General features: G+C 55.4%; 1 protein-coding gene across 1 annotated transcript in view; it reads right to left on the reverse strand.

Annotated features, from left to right (window-relative positions):
- Positions 1–13,836, reverse strand: part of ADAMTS2 (ADAM metallopeptidase with thrombospondin type 1 motif 2) — a 242,979-nt gene that overhangs the window by 12,071 nt on the left and 217,072 nt on the right. The window contains exons 14-20 of the mRNA XM_053907583.1: positions 10,068–10,191; positions 9,117–9,197; positions 6,686–6,852; positions 4,582–4,741; positions 2,594–2,726; positions 1,631–1,838; positions 238–367 (exon numbers count right to left, since the gene is read on the reverse strand). Coding sequence (XP_053763558.1) covers positions 238–367; positions 1,631–1,838; positions 2,594–2,726; positions 4,582–4,741; positions 6,686–6,852; positions 9,117–9,197; positions 10,068–10,191 — 1,003 coding nt within the window. The remainder of the gene's footprint in view (positions 1–237; positions 368–1,630; positions 1,839–2,593; positions 2,727–4,581; positions 4,742–6,685; positions 6,853–9,116; positions 9,198–10,067; positions 10,192–13,836) is intronic.

Below are 13,836 nucleotides of genomic sequence, written 5' to 3' on the forward strand. Positions count from 1 at the left end.
ACCATGAATCTGCTTCTGTCTCCCAGACCAACGGGGAGTGCCAGCAAGGAAGGCATGGCAGAGTCCCTTCCATTTCTGACTGGGGAACGATCCCTGCGCTGGCCTGGGAGGGCTCAGCTTCTCCTTCCGGTTCACAGATGCTGAGTCTGGCCAGTTGTGGGGAGAGGTGCCTTCGCCTGGACCAGCCCCCCTCACCCTGGACCCGCTGTACACTGGGGGCTGGGATGGGGGGCTTACGGGGACAGGGGCCCAGCCGGCAGATCCTGGCTGTCTCAGGCCGTTCCTCCTGGCAGACCCCGAAGTTGTCATCCGCCGTTCGGCAGAGCACTGGCCGCTCCTGGGTACCATTGCCACAGGTCACAGAGCACTGCAGGTGGAGAGTCATCAGTCAGGGCCCCCAACCCATGGTTGGCTGGGCCTGAAAGAGCTCCCCACACATGTAACCCTGTAACACGCAGAAGGTAGTGAGGGGCAGAGGGTAGAGGATGTGTCAGAGGCCTGTCCTGCCTTGTCCAGCCTCCAGCAGCCACCTCCATCTCTGGAGGCTCCACCACCCTGCTTGGGGACAGGCCAGCAGAAGCCATCACACCCAGACTCCTGGCTTGGCTCACAGCTCAGCCCAGCCTGGCCCAGGGAGAATTCTCAAGTCCTCACCTTGTGTGTGGGGACGGGCTGACACGGCCGACCCAGATTGCTCAAACCCTACAGAGTGCCAAGGAAGGCCTGCTTTCAGGACTGGCGCTTGGGAAGCTCTGGGGAACCAAGTTCTTGGAGTGTTCTCTCTGGTAAGAGTGTTTCTGCAAGACTCAAGGCCTCGGGTCACACTGCACTGGTCTGGCCGGTTAGTCTGTACCAATAGTGTGATTTACGGTGAGCTCCCCACCTGACTAACCAGTGTCAGCCACGCAGTGAAGACCCTGGACACCTGGGCTCACGTGGGCTTCCCTGGCTGGCAGCATTTCACGTGTGGCATCACACACTGTTGCTGACAGAATCCAGGGTGTCCCTGGGAGCCCAGGGAGGAGACCCCTGGAAGCTTGTGCCTGGCTTCCTCTGGACTTTGCCACACACTTTTCCCCTTTGCTGACTGTACTGTGATTTCACTGAAATACCCTGTACCTGTGAGTACAACAACTTCTCAGTCCTGGGAGTCCTTGCAATGAATCAGTGACCCCGAGGCTGGTCGGGTTGGGGACCCCGACCCCCCAGGCCTGCTCATGTCAGCTCAGCCCTGCCCCTAGACTGCTCCTCGAGCCCGAGACCATCCTTACTGTTCTTTGCAGCCCAAGTCCAAGGCCTCCCGTGCTCATGTTCCCTCCTGCAAGCTTGGCCGGCCTTCTCTGCCCTCAGGGATGAGAGCACAGGTCTCCCCTCATATCCTGGAGTCCAGGCCACCCTCCATCTCCTAGGACTCCAGGTTCCCGTAGCACCTGGCAGCCTCTGCCCTACAGAGTGGACACGTTCTACTTGGTCTCTCGACAGAGCACTGGCCATGCAGCCCCACTGGTGCCCTGAGACCTACAGGATGTGGCCCGGGGCAGGGACTGCATCCAGACTGAGGTGGAGCTCCCTGACCCCCTCAATCCCCCGCAAGCTTGGTTTGGGGGCTGAAGACACGGGGCCCGCTTACCTGGGACCAGGGTCCGGCCCGCCACCGGCCAGGGCAGAGCTCACGGTTGCAGGCCCGGCGGCCCTCGGGCCGGGCGTCGTTGCAGTGTTTGGTGTGCACGGAGCGGGTGGTGTTGTTGTGCAGCAGCTGTATGCAGCGCACGGTGCGAGCCTGCGTGCCCGTCCGCCCACAGCTCTGACTGCAAGGCTCCCATTCCCCTGTGACCCACCTGTGGGGGCAGAGCAACAGGTCAACCCCCCACCCCCCACCCCCAAAAAGCTGGCCAGAGCAATGGCAGCAGCCTGCTTCCCGCCCCCACCCCCCCCACCCCAGGCATCTTCCCGTTCCGCAAAGATGTCCTAGAGCCTGACCGTGCCTCTGTCCGAGGTCCTGCAGGTGACAGTCACCCACTGCTGGGATACCCTGGTTGGACTGGGGGGGCGGGGGGAGGGCACAGAGAGCCCCAGATCTGTCCCTTCTCAGCTTCTGCCAACATCACAAACCCTCCAGGGCAGCAGTGTGGACTCTGCCAGCACCCACCCCATGCAGCCCCATGTGCCCGTTTACCAGCCCTCTTCTCCCCTGGGGGCCCCGCAAAGGGAATCTGGGCCAGAAGGTCAAGACCGCCACCGCTGCAATGAGCTGCCTGGGAGACATCTACCACAGGACCAGAAGCAAGGCCAGTACCCTCTGAGCCTCAGTTTCCCATGCGAGCATTACCACACGTCACAACGTCTAAGATGCGTGGTATAGTTTCAGCGCGGCAGGTCCGAGGCAAGGATGCACCATACAGCCTATGACATCTTAGACTCCATGAAATGGGGGGAGGGAGAAAGAATCCACCAAACGTCGCAGGGAATGTGAGGCCCAGAGCTGCTCAGGGCCTGGAACCCGCACCTCCCTCCACAGGAGCCCCGGGGGTCTGCCTTCTCCTGTCTCATGGGACCCTGGGCTGGGAGAGCCGGGGGGCCCCGGGGAACTCACACTGGCTGGGAGCACTCCTGTGGGTTGCAAGCCCGGCGGATGGCTTTGGGCTTCGTGAGGGCGTCGCAGAAGCCTCGGTGCACCATCTTGTGGTCTAGCCTCCGGCGGCAGCCATACTTGGTAAACTGGGAGCCTGAAGACAAGAGCTCGAGGGGGCTCATGGGGCAAGTGCGGCCTCCAGGGGGTGTGGAGAAGCAGCTTCAGCCCCATTCAGCCTAGCCTTCTGATGGGGTGGGAGGTGGGGCAGTGTGCCAGAGGCAGGCCTTGGAGACGTGCGGCCTAGTGTCCACCCAGTACCCCAGGGGAGCGAGGGGAGAGCCCAGGGAGAGTGGCCATCTTGTTCCTTGGACTCTAAGCTGCCTCCCTGGGGCAGAATGGAAGGCTCTACTTCCTCTCCATCACTTAGCCATTTAATCCATCTTGAATTCACATGCACTGAGGACTCAGGATGAGCCCGGAGGTGGCTAAACATAAAAACATGGCCTCTTCCCACCATAGCCTAGGGCAGCTGTTCTCAAATGGGGCAATTTTGACATCTGCCAATATCTGGTACACCTAGTTGTCACCACTCAGGGTAAGGGGTGTGACTTGCATCTAGCAAATAGAGGCCAGAGATGCTGCTCAACATCCTACACTGCACAGGGCAGCCCCCACGAGAACTGTAGAGCCCAATATGTCAGCAACTGCAAGATCTCAAAACCCTAGCCTGTGGGTAAGACACAAGAGAATGTGACTGTGTCCGTGTCGCAGGGGCTGTCTGCAGCCTGCTCTAATCTGGGTGTCTGGAGGTGTCCCAGAAAGCAGAGAATGGAAGGATGCTGATTTTGTGAGAGGGCAGTAGAGTGGCTTCTGGGGAGTAGGCAGCCTGTGCAAAGGCCCTGAGGCAGGAACACAGCATGTCCAGGAAAAGCAGCTAAGGCCAGTGTGGCCAGGGCCTGGTGAGCAAGGGGTGGGGGCACCAGTGCAGTGGGAGAGGTCAGCAAGCTGCCTGGACCACAGAGGCCATAAGGAGAATCTTGTTTTTCTCCCAAGAGCAGAGGGAGCTGCTAAAACTTAATGACACCAGGAAGGGATACCAGCAAGGGACCTTTAATAGGGCACTCTGGGGGTGACAGTGGACACACAAGGGCCAGCTGGGGAGCAAGAATGAGCCAGGACTGGGAAGATGGGTCCAAGAGACATATAGGAGACAGAGTCAGGAGGACATGCTGCTGAAAAACTCCAGGGGGGCAGGGAGGCTCAACAGAATGTTGGGGTGCCATCCACCCAGGTGGGAGCACTCCAGAAGGAGCCGTCTACCTGCCTGGGCCCCAGGATGGGTCTCCCCACTTTGGTAAACTCCTCTCTGTCCTCGAGATGTGGGACCCCATGTGGCATCTGAGGGAGGTCTGTCCTGGCCACCTGCTTCTGCTTCTCATCTCGTCCAGCTCCCAGGGAGCGGCGACCACATGGGGTGGACCAGAACTTCCTGCCTGTCTGTCCCACCCAACTGTGGACTCTTTGAGGTCCAGGGCAGGTGGGGTCGCTCTGCACGAAGTCCTGCCCCAGGAGGGCAGGGACACCTTTCTGAATGAACAAAGGCCCGCAGAGGGGGCCCCTTCACCCACCCCCAGCACGGCCCAAGTCCCTCCTCACCTGCCTTGTCACCTGCCTCGTGAGGCTGTGGTAATCCACCCAAGCGCCTGCACACCAACCTTCCTCCCGCCAGGCCAGCCCCTCCGTCACCCTGATGCAGGTCCACATGGGTGACATCCAAGCCCCCACATGCCCTTCTGGCTGCCTGCTGCCCTGAGTACCCCCTTCCTGCCTACCCTCTGCTCCCTCCCAGGCAGGCCACTGCCTCACTCTCTGGCCCCTGGGGCCAGTCTGCTCATACCTAGCACATCCCTCACTCAGGTCAGGCAGGCAGCGGAGTACTGTGGGCTCAGGAAGCCCTTTGCCCAGAAGACCCCTCCCACTCAGCCCTGAATACCTCTGGGGCCCCTCACCTCCACCGCAGGGCTTGGAGCAAGGAGTCCACTTCTTCAGGGCCCACTCGTAGCCCACAGAGTCGTCTTCCAGGACATTGTTGCCGTCTACGTTGAGCGAGTCCTCATGGATCATGTACTTGTACGTCAGTGAGATCCGGGCGTCTCCCTGCGGGATGACCTGTGCCCAGAAATGGCCACGAAGGTGTTTGCCCCACTGTTCACCCTTCCTCGGCAGCCAGCTTAGAAACTCACGCCAAGGCACACGAGCTGCCGGCTCTCATTATGTGAGGTTAGTTATGTTCTAGAAAGCACCCCAGAACGCTGAATTCTCACGGGAGCACAGGGCTAGGGTCCTGCGAGGGATCAGGATGCTTTCACTGTCAATACATAATCTCATTTTATGTGTGTTTCTGTTTAAAGCCACCTTCCTCGATACTGTTGACATTAATGCTGACCTCACGGCCAGTGCACTAGAACTGAGGCCTGAATGCAGCTCGTTTGGCACACGTGTTTCCTCTGCAGGGCACACCACCTAGCTTCTTGTGCTCAGGAACAGCTGACAGCACTCGGCACTAGCTTGTGGCCATTAAAAAAATTTTTTTTAATGCTTATTTAGTTTTGAGAGTGAGAGGGGAGCCGGAGAGGGACAGAGAGGGAGGGGAACAAAAGATCTGAAGCAGGCTCTTTGCTGACAGCAGAGAGCCTGATGCAGGGCTTGAACCTGAGCCCATCTTGGATGCTCAACTAACTGAGCCACCTGGGTGCCCCAAGCTTGGGGCCATTTTTAAACAGTGGAACCATCCCCCCAAATAAAAAAACGTGAAAAACGTGGCAGCACACATAGTGGGGACAGGCCCCTTGGTTACAGGGAGCAGAGCCTTGTGCCAGCTTGGCTGAGAACGTGCATGCTGGATGACTCAAATCCTTCACTGCTCTGCACATGACTGTGAATGTCCATGAAAACTCCACCACTATTGACACAGGGATGACAAATACACTTTGGCAAGCAGGTGAATGTGCCAGGACAGACACAACACATACCGAGGCCCAACTGCATATGCATGGGCACAGTCAGGTCACCATGGGCACTTCTGGGGCTGGCAAGACCCTGCAGGTGAGGTCAGCAGAGTGACACGCATACATAAAACATGCTGGCCCCACGGGTGGACGCTCTGGTATTGGGTGGTAGGCTCAGGTGCCATGGGGCACTGGCCTTAGCAGAGGGGCTAAAGGGCCCTGAGCCTTATCTCTAGTGTTTTACGTTTCTCACAAATAAAATGCATCACTTGTGCAACTTAAATGAACTTTCAAAGAGCGATCCAAAAATCAAGAGCCCCGGCCCCCTGGCTGGCTCAGCTGGTAGAGCATGTAACTCTTGATCTCAGGGTTATAGGTTCGAGCCCCACGTAGAGAGATTACTTAAAAATAAAATCTTAAGGGGCACCTGGGGCCGGTTCAGTCAGTTAAGTGTCTGACTACGGCTCAGGTCATGATCTCATGGTTCATGAGTTGGAGCCCTGCATCAGCATGGAGACTGCTTCGGGTCCTCTGTCTCCCTCGCTCTCCACCCCTCCCCCTCTTCCTGTCTCTCAAAAATAAATAGGAACATTAAAAATAAATAAAAAAATAAAATTAAAAAAAAACCCAAGAACATCAAGCCCCCTTGGGACTCTATCACCAGGAACGGCCTTGGACTCAGAAGACTTGGGGTCCCTAGTCCTGCTTAGGGACAAAGTCCAGTGTGACCTGGGTCTGGTGGTCTAATGGCCTGAATCCTGCGGGTCATTCCTGGGTCAAGATTTGGATGGGATGGCGGACATAAATAGGCTTGTTGAGAGGTGGCCGTGAATATCGTTTGGAGGGGAAAACTGAAACCCTCAGAGGGCAGAGTTTGAGGTCACCCAGTCGACCCCAGAGTCTCATGTCTCAAGGCTCCGTGTCAGACACCAATAGAGACCTTTGGTCCCAAGGGCAGGCCAGGGGGGGCTGTTCAGAGAGTGGCCTGAAGGATGCAGGGAGGTCCAGGGTTCCCAGGCACCCCCTCCACCTCTCCTCCGGTGGCCTGCTTGCACCCCCACTGGGCAGCCAGGGGGCGGTGGGCCTGGTCCCTTCCTCGACTTACCAGAACGGTGATGGTGCCGTGGAGAGGGCCCATGGTCTGCAGCGTCTCCCGGCCGTCCTCATCCCGGTACTCCCACTCCACGCCCATAGCAATGAAGGATTTGGAATTGGGGTCCACGTCATTCTCTTCATTTAAAATGAATGTGCCTGTCTCCAGGTTCTTGACGGCTATGAATGGCAGAAGACAGCCCCTCACCATAATCACTCAGGGGCAGGAGCCAGGAGCATGGGGGAGAGGCTGGCAGGGTCCACAAGTTTGGACTGGTCAGGGGAGCAGTGGGGAGCAGAGCCCCGTCTCTCCCAGCTCCCCTTCTCCAGGGGTGGGTCCGTGCCAGTGATGGCCCAAACCACCTTGGGAGCCCACCTTGCCCTCTGCTGCTCAGCCAGAACTAGATTTCCCTCCACCTTCACCCTTTTGCCTCGCTCAGGGTCTTTTCCTGGATCTGCCCCCACAGGCCGCAGGGGTGCAGGGGCTTCACACAGCAGCTGTCAGGGCCACCTCCCTACTCGGACAGCCACTACCCCCTGCACCCCGCCCCAGCCTTCTGGGCGCAGGGCATCTGCTGCACACCAGTGCGGGGTGAGGGCTTCCTGCCACAGGGTGAGCATATGTCCAGCTGAAAAACAGGGTCTTCTCACCCCGACACAGTGTCCCATCAGCTCCCCACACATCCTCAGAGGCCTGGCTTGGCCAGGGGGTTGCATGGGCCACTGGCAATCCCCCTGGATAAATAGGTGTTCAGGAGACAAGAAACAGCAGGCCAGGAAGCCCCATGCTCCCCACTGTGTGGAAGGCAGCTACTAGGGGGGCGCTGTTGATTTTAGGAGGGCCTCAGCAAGGCATGAATATCCCACGATCACAGAATGAGGAAATCGTTCTCTGCACGAGTCTCCTGTCACTCTCTGTCCACACCATAAAAGAAAGCCTCAGCAGGTGCCAGTAGGTCCTCAGCGGGTCACCAACCCTGGCTCCTCCTGTGCAGAGAGACCAGGTCTCAGACCTGGAGCCTTCAGCAGGAAACCCTTAATTAATTAATTAATTAATTAATTAATTAAAATGTTTATATATTTTTGAGAGAGAGAGAGAGACAGATATAGTGTGAGCAGGGGAGGGGCAGAGAAAGGGAGACAAAGGATCTGAAGCATGTTTCAGGCTCTAAGCTGTCAGCACAAAGCCCAGTGTGGGGCTTGAACTCACAAACTTTGAGATCACGACCTGAGCTGAAGTCAGACGCTTAACTGACTGAGCCACCCAGGCACCCTGGAAACCCTTTAGATAGAAGTGTCTTTTCTTTTGGGAATCAACTTTTAGATTCATCTTCCATTTAAGGCAAGTGGTACTGCGTTTGCATTTTGGGTAGCAATACAAAGCTTCCTCTTAAAATAGGGAAGGAAGAAAAATGTGCTCTCTTTTAATAAGAGAGTGGTGTGTTTGCCGTGTGTCACTGGGGGTGCCAGAAGTGGCAGTTTGGGAGCCCTTGACCCAGTCCGGGCTCCAGAGCATGAGGAGGAAGGTGGGGCCCAAACTGGGAGAAGGAACTTGTCCAGGATCTCCCCAGTGGCCCCCTGGCATCACTTCGGACTCCAGCCCACAACTACCCAGGAGGTAGGGTCCAGGTGTCTTCAGCAGGTGGGGTGAGGATGGGCGAAGCCCTGTGAGGCCGTCTCAGAGGGCACAGAGGGCACAGGCAGACAGGGGCTGCCACATGAGAAGAGGAAGAGTTGTTAGAACATCCACACTTTCAAGAGATGCCAGAAATCCCTATTCCAGGTAGAATCTCTTGAATTTAAAATTAAACCAATTGAGGGATCACCTGGGTGGCTCTGTCAGTTAAGTGTCCAACTTTGGCTCAGGTCATGATCTTGTGGTTCATGGGTTTGAGCCCCCCGTCAGGCTCTGTGCTGACAGCTCAGAGCCTGGAGCCTGCTTCGGGTTCTGTGTCTCCCTCTCTCTCTGCCCCTCCCCTGCTCACAGTCTGTCTCTGTCTCTCTCAAAAATAAATAACCATTAAAAAAATTAAAATTAAGGTAATCGAAAATATGCAAATGCAGTTTGTGAGCCCATCCTCAGGCCGGCCCTGGTGCCTTCTCATTGGTGTGGGGGCTGCTGCCAGGACTCTGCCTGCAAAATCTGCCTGCCTTCTGGTAGGTCAGGGAAGGAGGGCCTTCCCCCTGGGCCTTGAGATGGAGGAGGGGGTAGGCAGTCACCATTCTGTGGGCTGGGGGTATGGCATGTTTTAGACACATTGTCCTCCCCACAGCGGCTGCCAGAGGAGCCCTCTGATCTCCAGCAGGAGGTGAACCCGGGAAAGATCTCCCAGGTGGGCTGAGCCAGGGACAGGGGAGCCTGACCTCTGACCCCTGGGCCCACTAACCATCCCCAGAACTGCTCGGCTTCAGAGACGCTGCATCGCCTGGGCTCTGGGACTCACCCAGGTGGTGGCTGGTAGTGTCTGCCTCCTGGATGAGCAGGTGCCTGGCTCCTGCCGGAATCTCAAACATCTTGATGTAACCTTTGTTGGGATGTGGGGAGACAAAGCGAAATGAGACGGAGGAGGCCACTGGAATGCAGATGACACGAGGAGGGGCCAGAGGGCCCCATGTTTTGTGGGCTTTGACCGCCAGCCCAGACAAGGCCCGATGGGGGAGTTACTGTGTCCCAGCTGGCCCAGGCCCTTCCACACCCCTTCAAATCCCAGGCCCTCCCTTGGCCTCCTCTGCTGAAAACTTGGCAGGAATCCTTGTGATTCCTGGAGGCAGGCCTGGGCTTGGAGCTAAGATGCCATGTCTGGGAGGGAGGCCCTCAGCAAACCGCTTGGCCTCCTGGACCTCAGCCACTTAACCTGCAGACTGAAGACCCCTGGGCTCTTGTGGGGCCATGGAGAGGGTCATCCCCACACCCCAGCACCGGCTCTGAGTGAAGGCCACGGCCTTCTTTGAAGAGGCAAACCAGAGGGGCTTCTCTACATTTCAGACAGAGTACATTTCGCCTGCTTCAGGCCCACCCAGAGGTCTGTTTTCCCAGAGCTCAGGTCGGCTGAGACCCCTGTTCCCCGGCCCCATCCTGTGGCTTCGCCGTCTGTGCTACGTACTCCAGGAAAGTCTTGTGAAAGCCAGCTGGTGGCTGGAGCAGAGAGGCAGGGAGCAATGGACTCAGACCCCTTGCTCTCAAATAAACACTTCTAAGATCTGCCCTGTGCACCTGCACGTCGGTGTTCTCTGCCCTGACACCTGAGACCCGGCCTCCATGCCCCATCCACCCTGGGGCCTGGCTCAAGCTGTACCTGTGTTAGCATTCTCCCTCCAACTCACGGCCACCCCAGCGCCCTGCCAGGTGCTGCAGACACTAAGGCACCGGGGGCCGGGGGCACGGGCTCACTCACCGAGCTTCTTGGGGGAGCGTGTGAATGTGCCCTTGACCACTTTGCAGTGGGTGTTGTCCCCTCCGCACACGCCACACTTATCTTCCTGCTTGCTGGAGCCGATCACTCCGTCACAGCCCACCTTCTGCAGAGGAGGGGGGACAGTGCATACTTGAAAGCCCTCCCCACTTGGGCCCTGGGGCCTGATTTGCCACCTCTGAAGCTCAGGTCTGCACCTCCCTTAGCAGTTTCCGATGCAGAGGAAGGAGACCCTGTGTGCCCAGCCCCTCACTGCACCTCATTTGCTCATCTGCACAGTGTGACCTCAGAAGGCTCTTCACAGCCCAAACAGGGCCACCTCCCAAGGCTAGCCTGGCCTGGCAAGCTAGCCTCCATGTGAACATTTCTGTCCCAATGGCTGTCAGTCAGACCTGGCTTCTGCCCTTCTCACAGGGTGGCCATGCTCCCACCCAAAGCTCAGGCCTGTGTGCCCTGGCCTTCAAACTGCCCTGAGAACACAATGTCCCCTTTAGTCTATCTCCAGGGTATCTGGACAGGGGGTGACAAGAATTGGTGACAAAAATTTTGCCTCCATTCTTCCAACAAATCATCTCAACATTGCCCACACTCCAGTGTCAAAAATTATTCCACACTGAGCAGGGATGTTCCCTCACCCAGCGCCACCTGGAAAAATAGTAACAAACTCAGGTTCTCTTACTCCACGGAGGTCTGGCAGCACACCATTCCTGGGGCCAGGGAAACTCCAGGGAAGGAGCTCCCACAGGACAGTGGCCCTGACATGCTTCCTGAGGCTACTTTCTCCTAGTTCAGCCAAGGAAGACAAGCTCTCCACTGAACTGGTCTGCTCCCTCTGCCTGTCTGAGCCACAGTATCACACGTTTCCCTCTTTGTCTAGGCTGCCAGGAAGCTCAGAGCCAATTTCCCCCTCAGGGTCATCCTACCACCTACCTCTGGAGAAACCCACTTCTCCCTCTGCTCTTCGATTTCTGACTTTTATCTTACAAGGCCCTTTAAGGACAGGGGCTCTAGACCACAGAGGGTTACAGAGCAGTGGTTCATGATCATTTTTGAAGGTGTGGCTAGATGTTAATGATCTTTGGTTTTATATCCAACGATGCCTCTGGAATAGTTTTTGGAAGTGAGCAAGGTGAAAAACAATCAATACAATGAACATGCTGGTTTTTATTTTAATGATTCCTGAGGGGGGAAAAATTAGCAAAGGAAGACAATGTGATCTACTGGGGGAGGGGTGGAGACCAGATGGAAACATGAGTCTTTACAGGTGCAGAAGCCTTAGCTGAGAGATGCACCTGCCATTTCTAGGTGTATGGTCTCAGGGGGCACACTGATCCAATTCAGAGTTTGTTTCCACATTTGTGACACGTCTGTGACACAGCCTACAGGGGCTGTCACTGGGTGGAAGGAGTTGGTCCTTGCAAACAGTCACAGGCTGCCTTCCTCAGGGAAGGAGCAGGGGAGAGGAGAACGCTCTTTCAGGCCAGGATGATACACTCCCTGGAAGAAGGGTTGCCACAGCCTCTCACCTGAGGGCGGTCACTGCTCAGTTTCCTACAGAATAAACCAGACGCAAAAAGCCTCAGAGACGTAGAGGCAAGTGGGTGCCAACGCAGATGTGCACCAGTGCCAGGAGCCAAGCAGCATTGGGAAGGCGATCTCCCAGACTCCCGGACTCGGAAGCCCATATGAGAACCAGCTCTGATCTAGAAGCTCTTTATTGGTTCACGTACTCTTTCTAAAAAGGCGTGCAGCCTGTGCACAACCCAATACACAAATTAGAAATTCAGCTGGTTAAAAAAAAAAAAAAGAAAGAAAGAAAGAAAAGAAAAGAAATTCAGCTGGTTAGGGGCACCCAGGTGGCTCAGTCAGTTAAGTGTCTCACTCTTAGTTTTGGTTCAGGTCACGATCTCACGGTTCGTGGGTTCGAGCCCTGTGTCGGTCGGGCTCTGCACTGACAGCCTGCTTGGGATTCTCTCCCTCTCTCTCTGCCCCTCCCCAGCTCTCTCTCTCTCTCTCTCAAAATTGATAAATAAACTTAAAAAAATTTAGAAATTCAGCTGGTTGGAAGGGAAGGAGGCTATCTGGACAGAGGAAAAATGGAAGCAGCATGCTACATTTTAAAGGACTTGCTCCAACTGAGACTTTGTTCTGAGAGTCCCAGAAGGTGAGCAAAAGGAAAACAGAATAAATTTACTGCTTGATCTGTCAGAACTTGAGAGATATTAAAATGGCTTGTCTTTATCTGCTTAATTCTCAGACACATTTATTTCCCCATCTTTTGCTAGTTCTGAAACCAAGGTCTGTCTAATAATCACAGCAGACAGGACAAGGCCCTTGCCTGCCATCTAGAGGAGCAGTTTTGTGGGCACCTGCCAGTCGGCTCATCAGGTGGCACGACCACCAGGCCCAGGCGAGCGCCATCCCCGGCTCGGGGAGCCTCCATGTCTGACAAGTGTCCACAGACCTTCAGGAGACACTGTTTTGACATTCAGTGGTGTGAGCTAGCGGGGAGAATGACACGGGGACAGAGTAGAAAGGGTTAACAGAGTAGAAATGGCAAACGAAGACCACGGTCCTCATGTGGGCCTGAAATCTCGCTTGAGATCCTACCAGGGTTAACCGCTCAGGCTGGGGATGGCTCATGTCTCTGAGTGGCTTTGTGAGGCTGCTGCCGGCTAAGTCCACGCACAGAGAGGTCTCTCGGCTGGACTGTGCTTCGGTTCAAGACGGGGTGGGAGACACTGGTAGAGGTGCTGGGGTATCTGTCACACAGGGAGGGGCGCAGAGCTAACGAGGTGCTGTTTCCTCCCTCCCCATTTGTGATGAAATCCTATGTGTGAGTCATCAGATCAGGAAAGATGTTAGCTAATTCAATCTCTGCCTCTCTCAGTGCCATTTTTGGGTGACCTATTCGGTAGCATGCTATTACTTTCTCAGGGTAGCGGCCTACGCCCTTTATCAAAACAAAATGACCCCACGGGCCTCGCTTAATCCTTGATACTTTTTTCATTCCCTGCTCCGTGTGCGTGTGTGTGTGCGCACGCGCGTACATCTTTATTCTCCTGACACGTCTTCTGCTGTCATTTCACTTTCCACCTTCCTGAGTCATTGCGTTTGGATATTCCCTAATTAACAGCATCCACTTGGATATTTTTTTTTTTTTAATTTTTCTTTTTAACGTTTATTTACTTTTGAGACAGAGAGAGACAGAGGATGAATGGGGGAGGGTCAGAGAGAGAGAGGGAGACACAGAATCTGAAACAGGCTCCAGGCTCTGAGCTGTCAGCACAGAGCCCGACGCGGGGCCCGAACTCAAGAGCCGTGAGATCATGACCTGAGCCGAAGTCGGACGCTTAACCGACTGAGCCACCCAGGCGCCCCTGGATATTATTTTTGACCCAGTATGAGATTCTTTCAGAAGAAGGGTTGCACATCCCCATGTATTGTGAGGACTCGGTATTTCATCTTACTGCTGCCCACGACTTTTGTGTGGTTCCAGTCCTTCTGTCTCCTTTGTTTTCTAACATTTGCAATATGATCATATATATATGTGGACATATATATATTTCAAGTGATGCAAAAATCTATCATCCTACTGTTATTCCTTCAAAATCTCCATTAATCGATGAAATACTTAAGTCTGTTCTTCGATTGTGCATGATGCTTATGGCTCATGTTAGTCATGTTTCTGAAATTCTTCTAACTGTGCTCTGACATCTTTAAGAACATGCTGGCTAGGAAGAGGCCGCCC

The sequence above is a fragment of the Panthera pardus genome, unplaced genomic scaffold (genome assembly GCF_024362965.1).
Source record: "Panthera pardus isolate Hobbes unplaced genomic scaffold, ASM2436296v1 HiC_scaffold_2, whole genome shotgun sequence".
Lineage (NCBI taxonomy): Eukaryota > Metazoa > Chordata > Mammalia > Carnivora > Felidae > Panthera > Panthera pardus.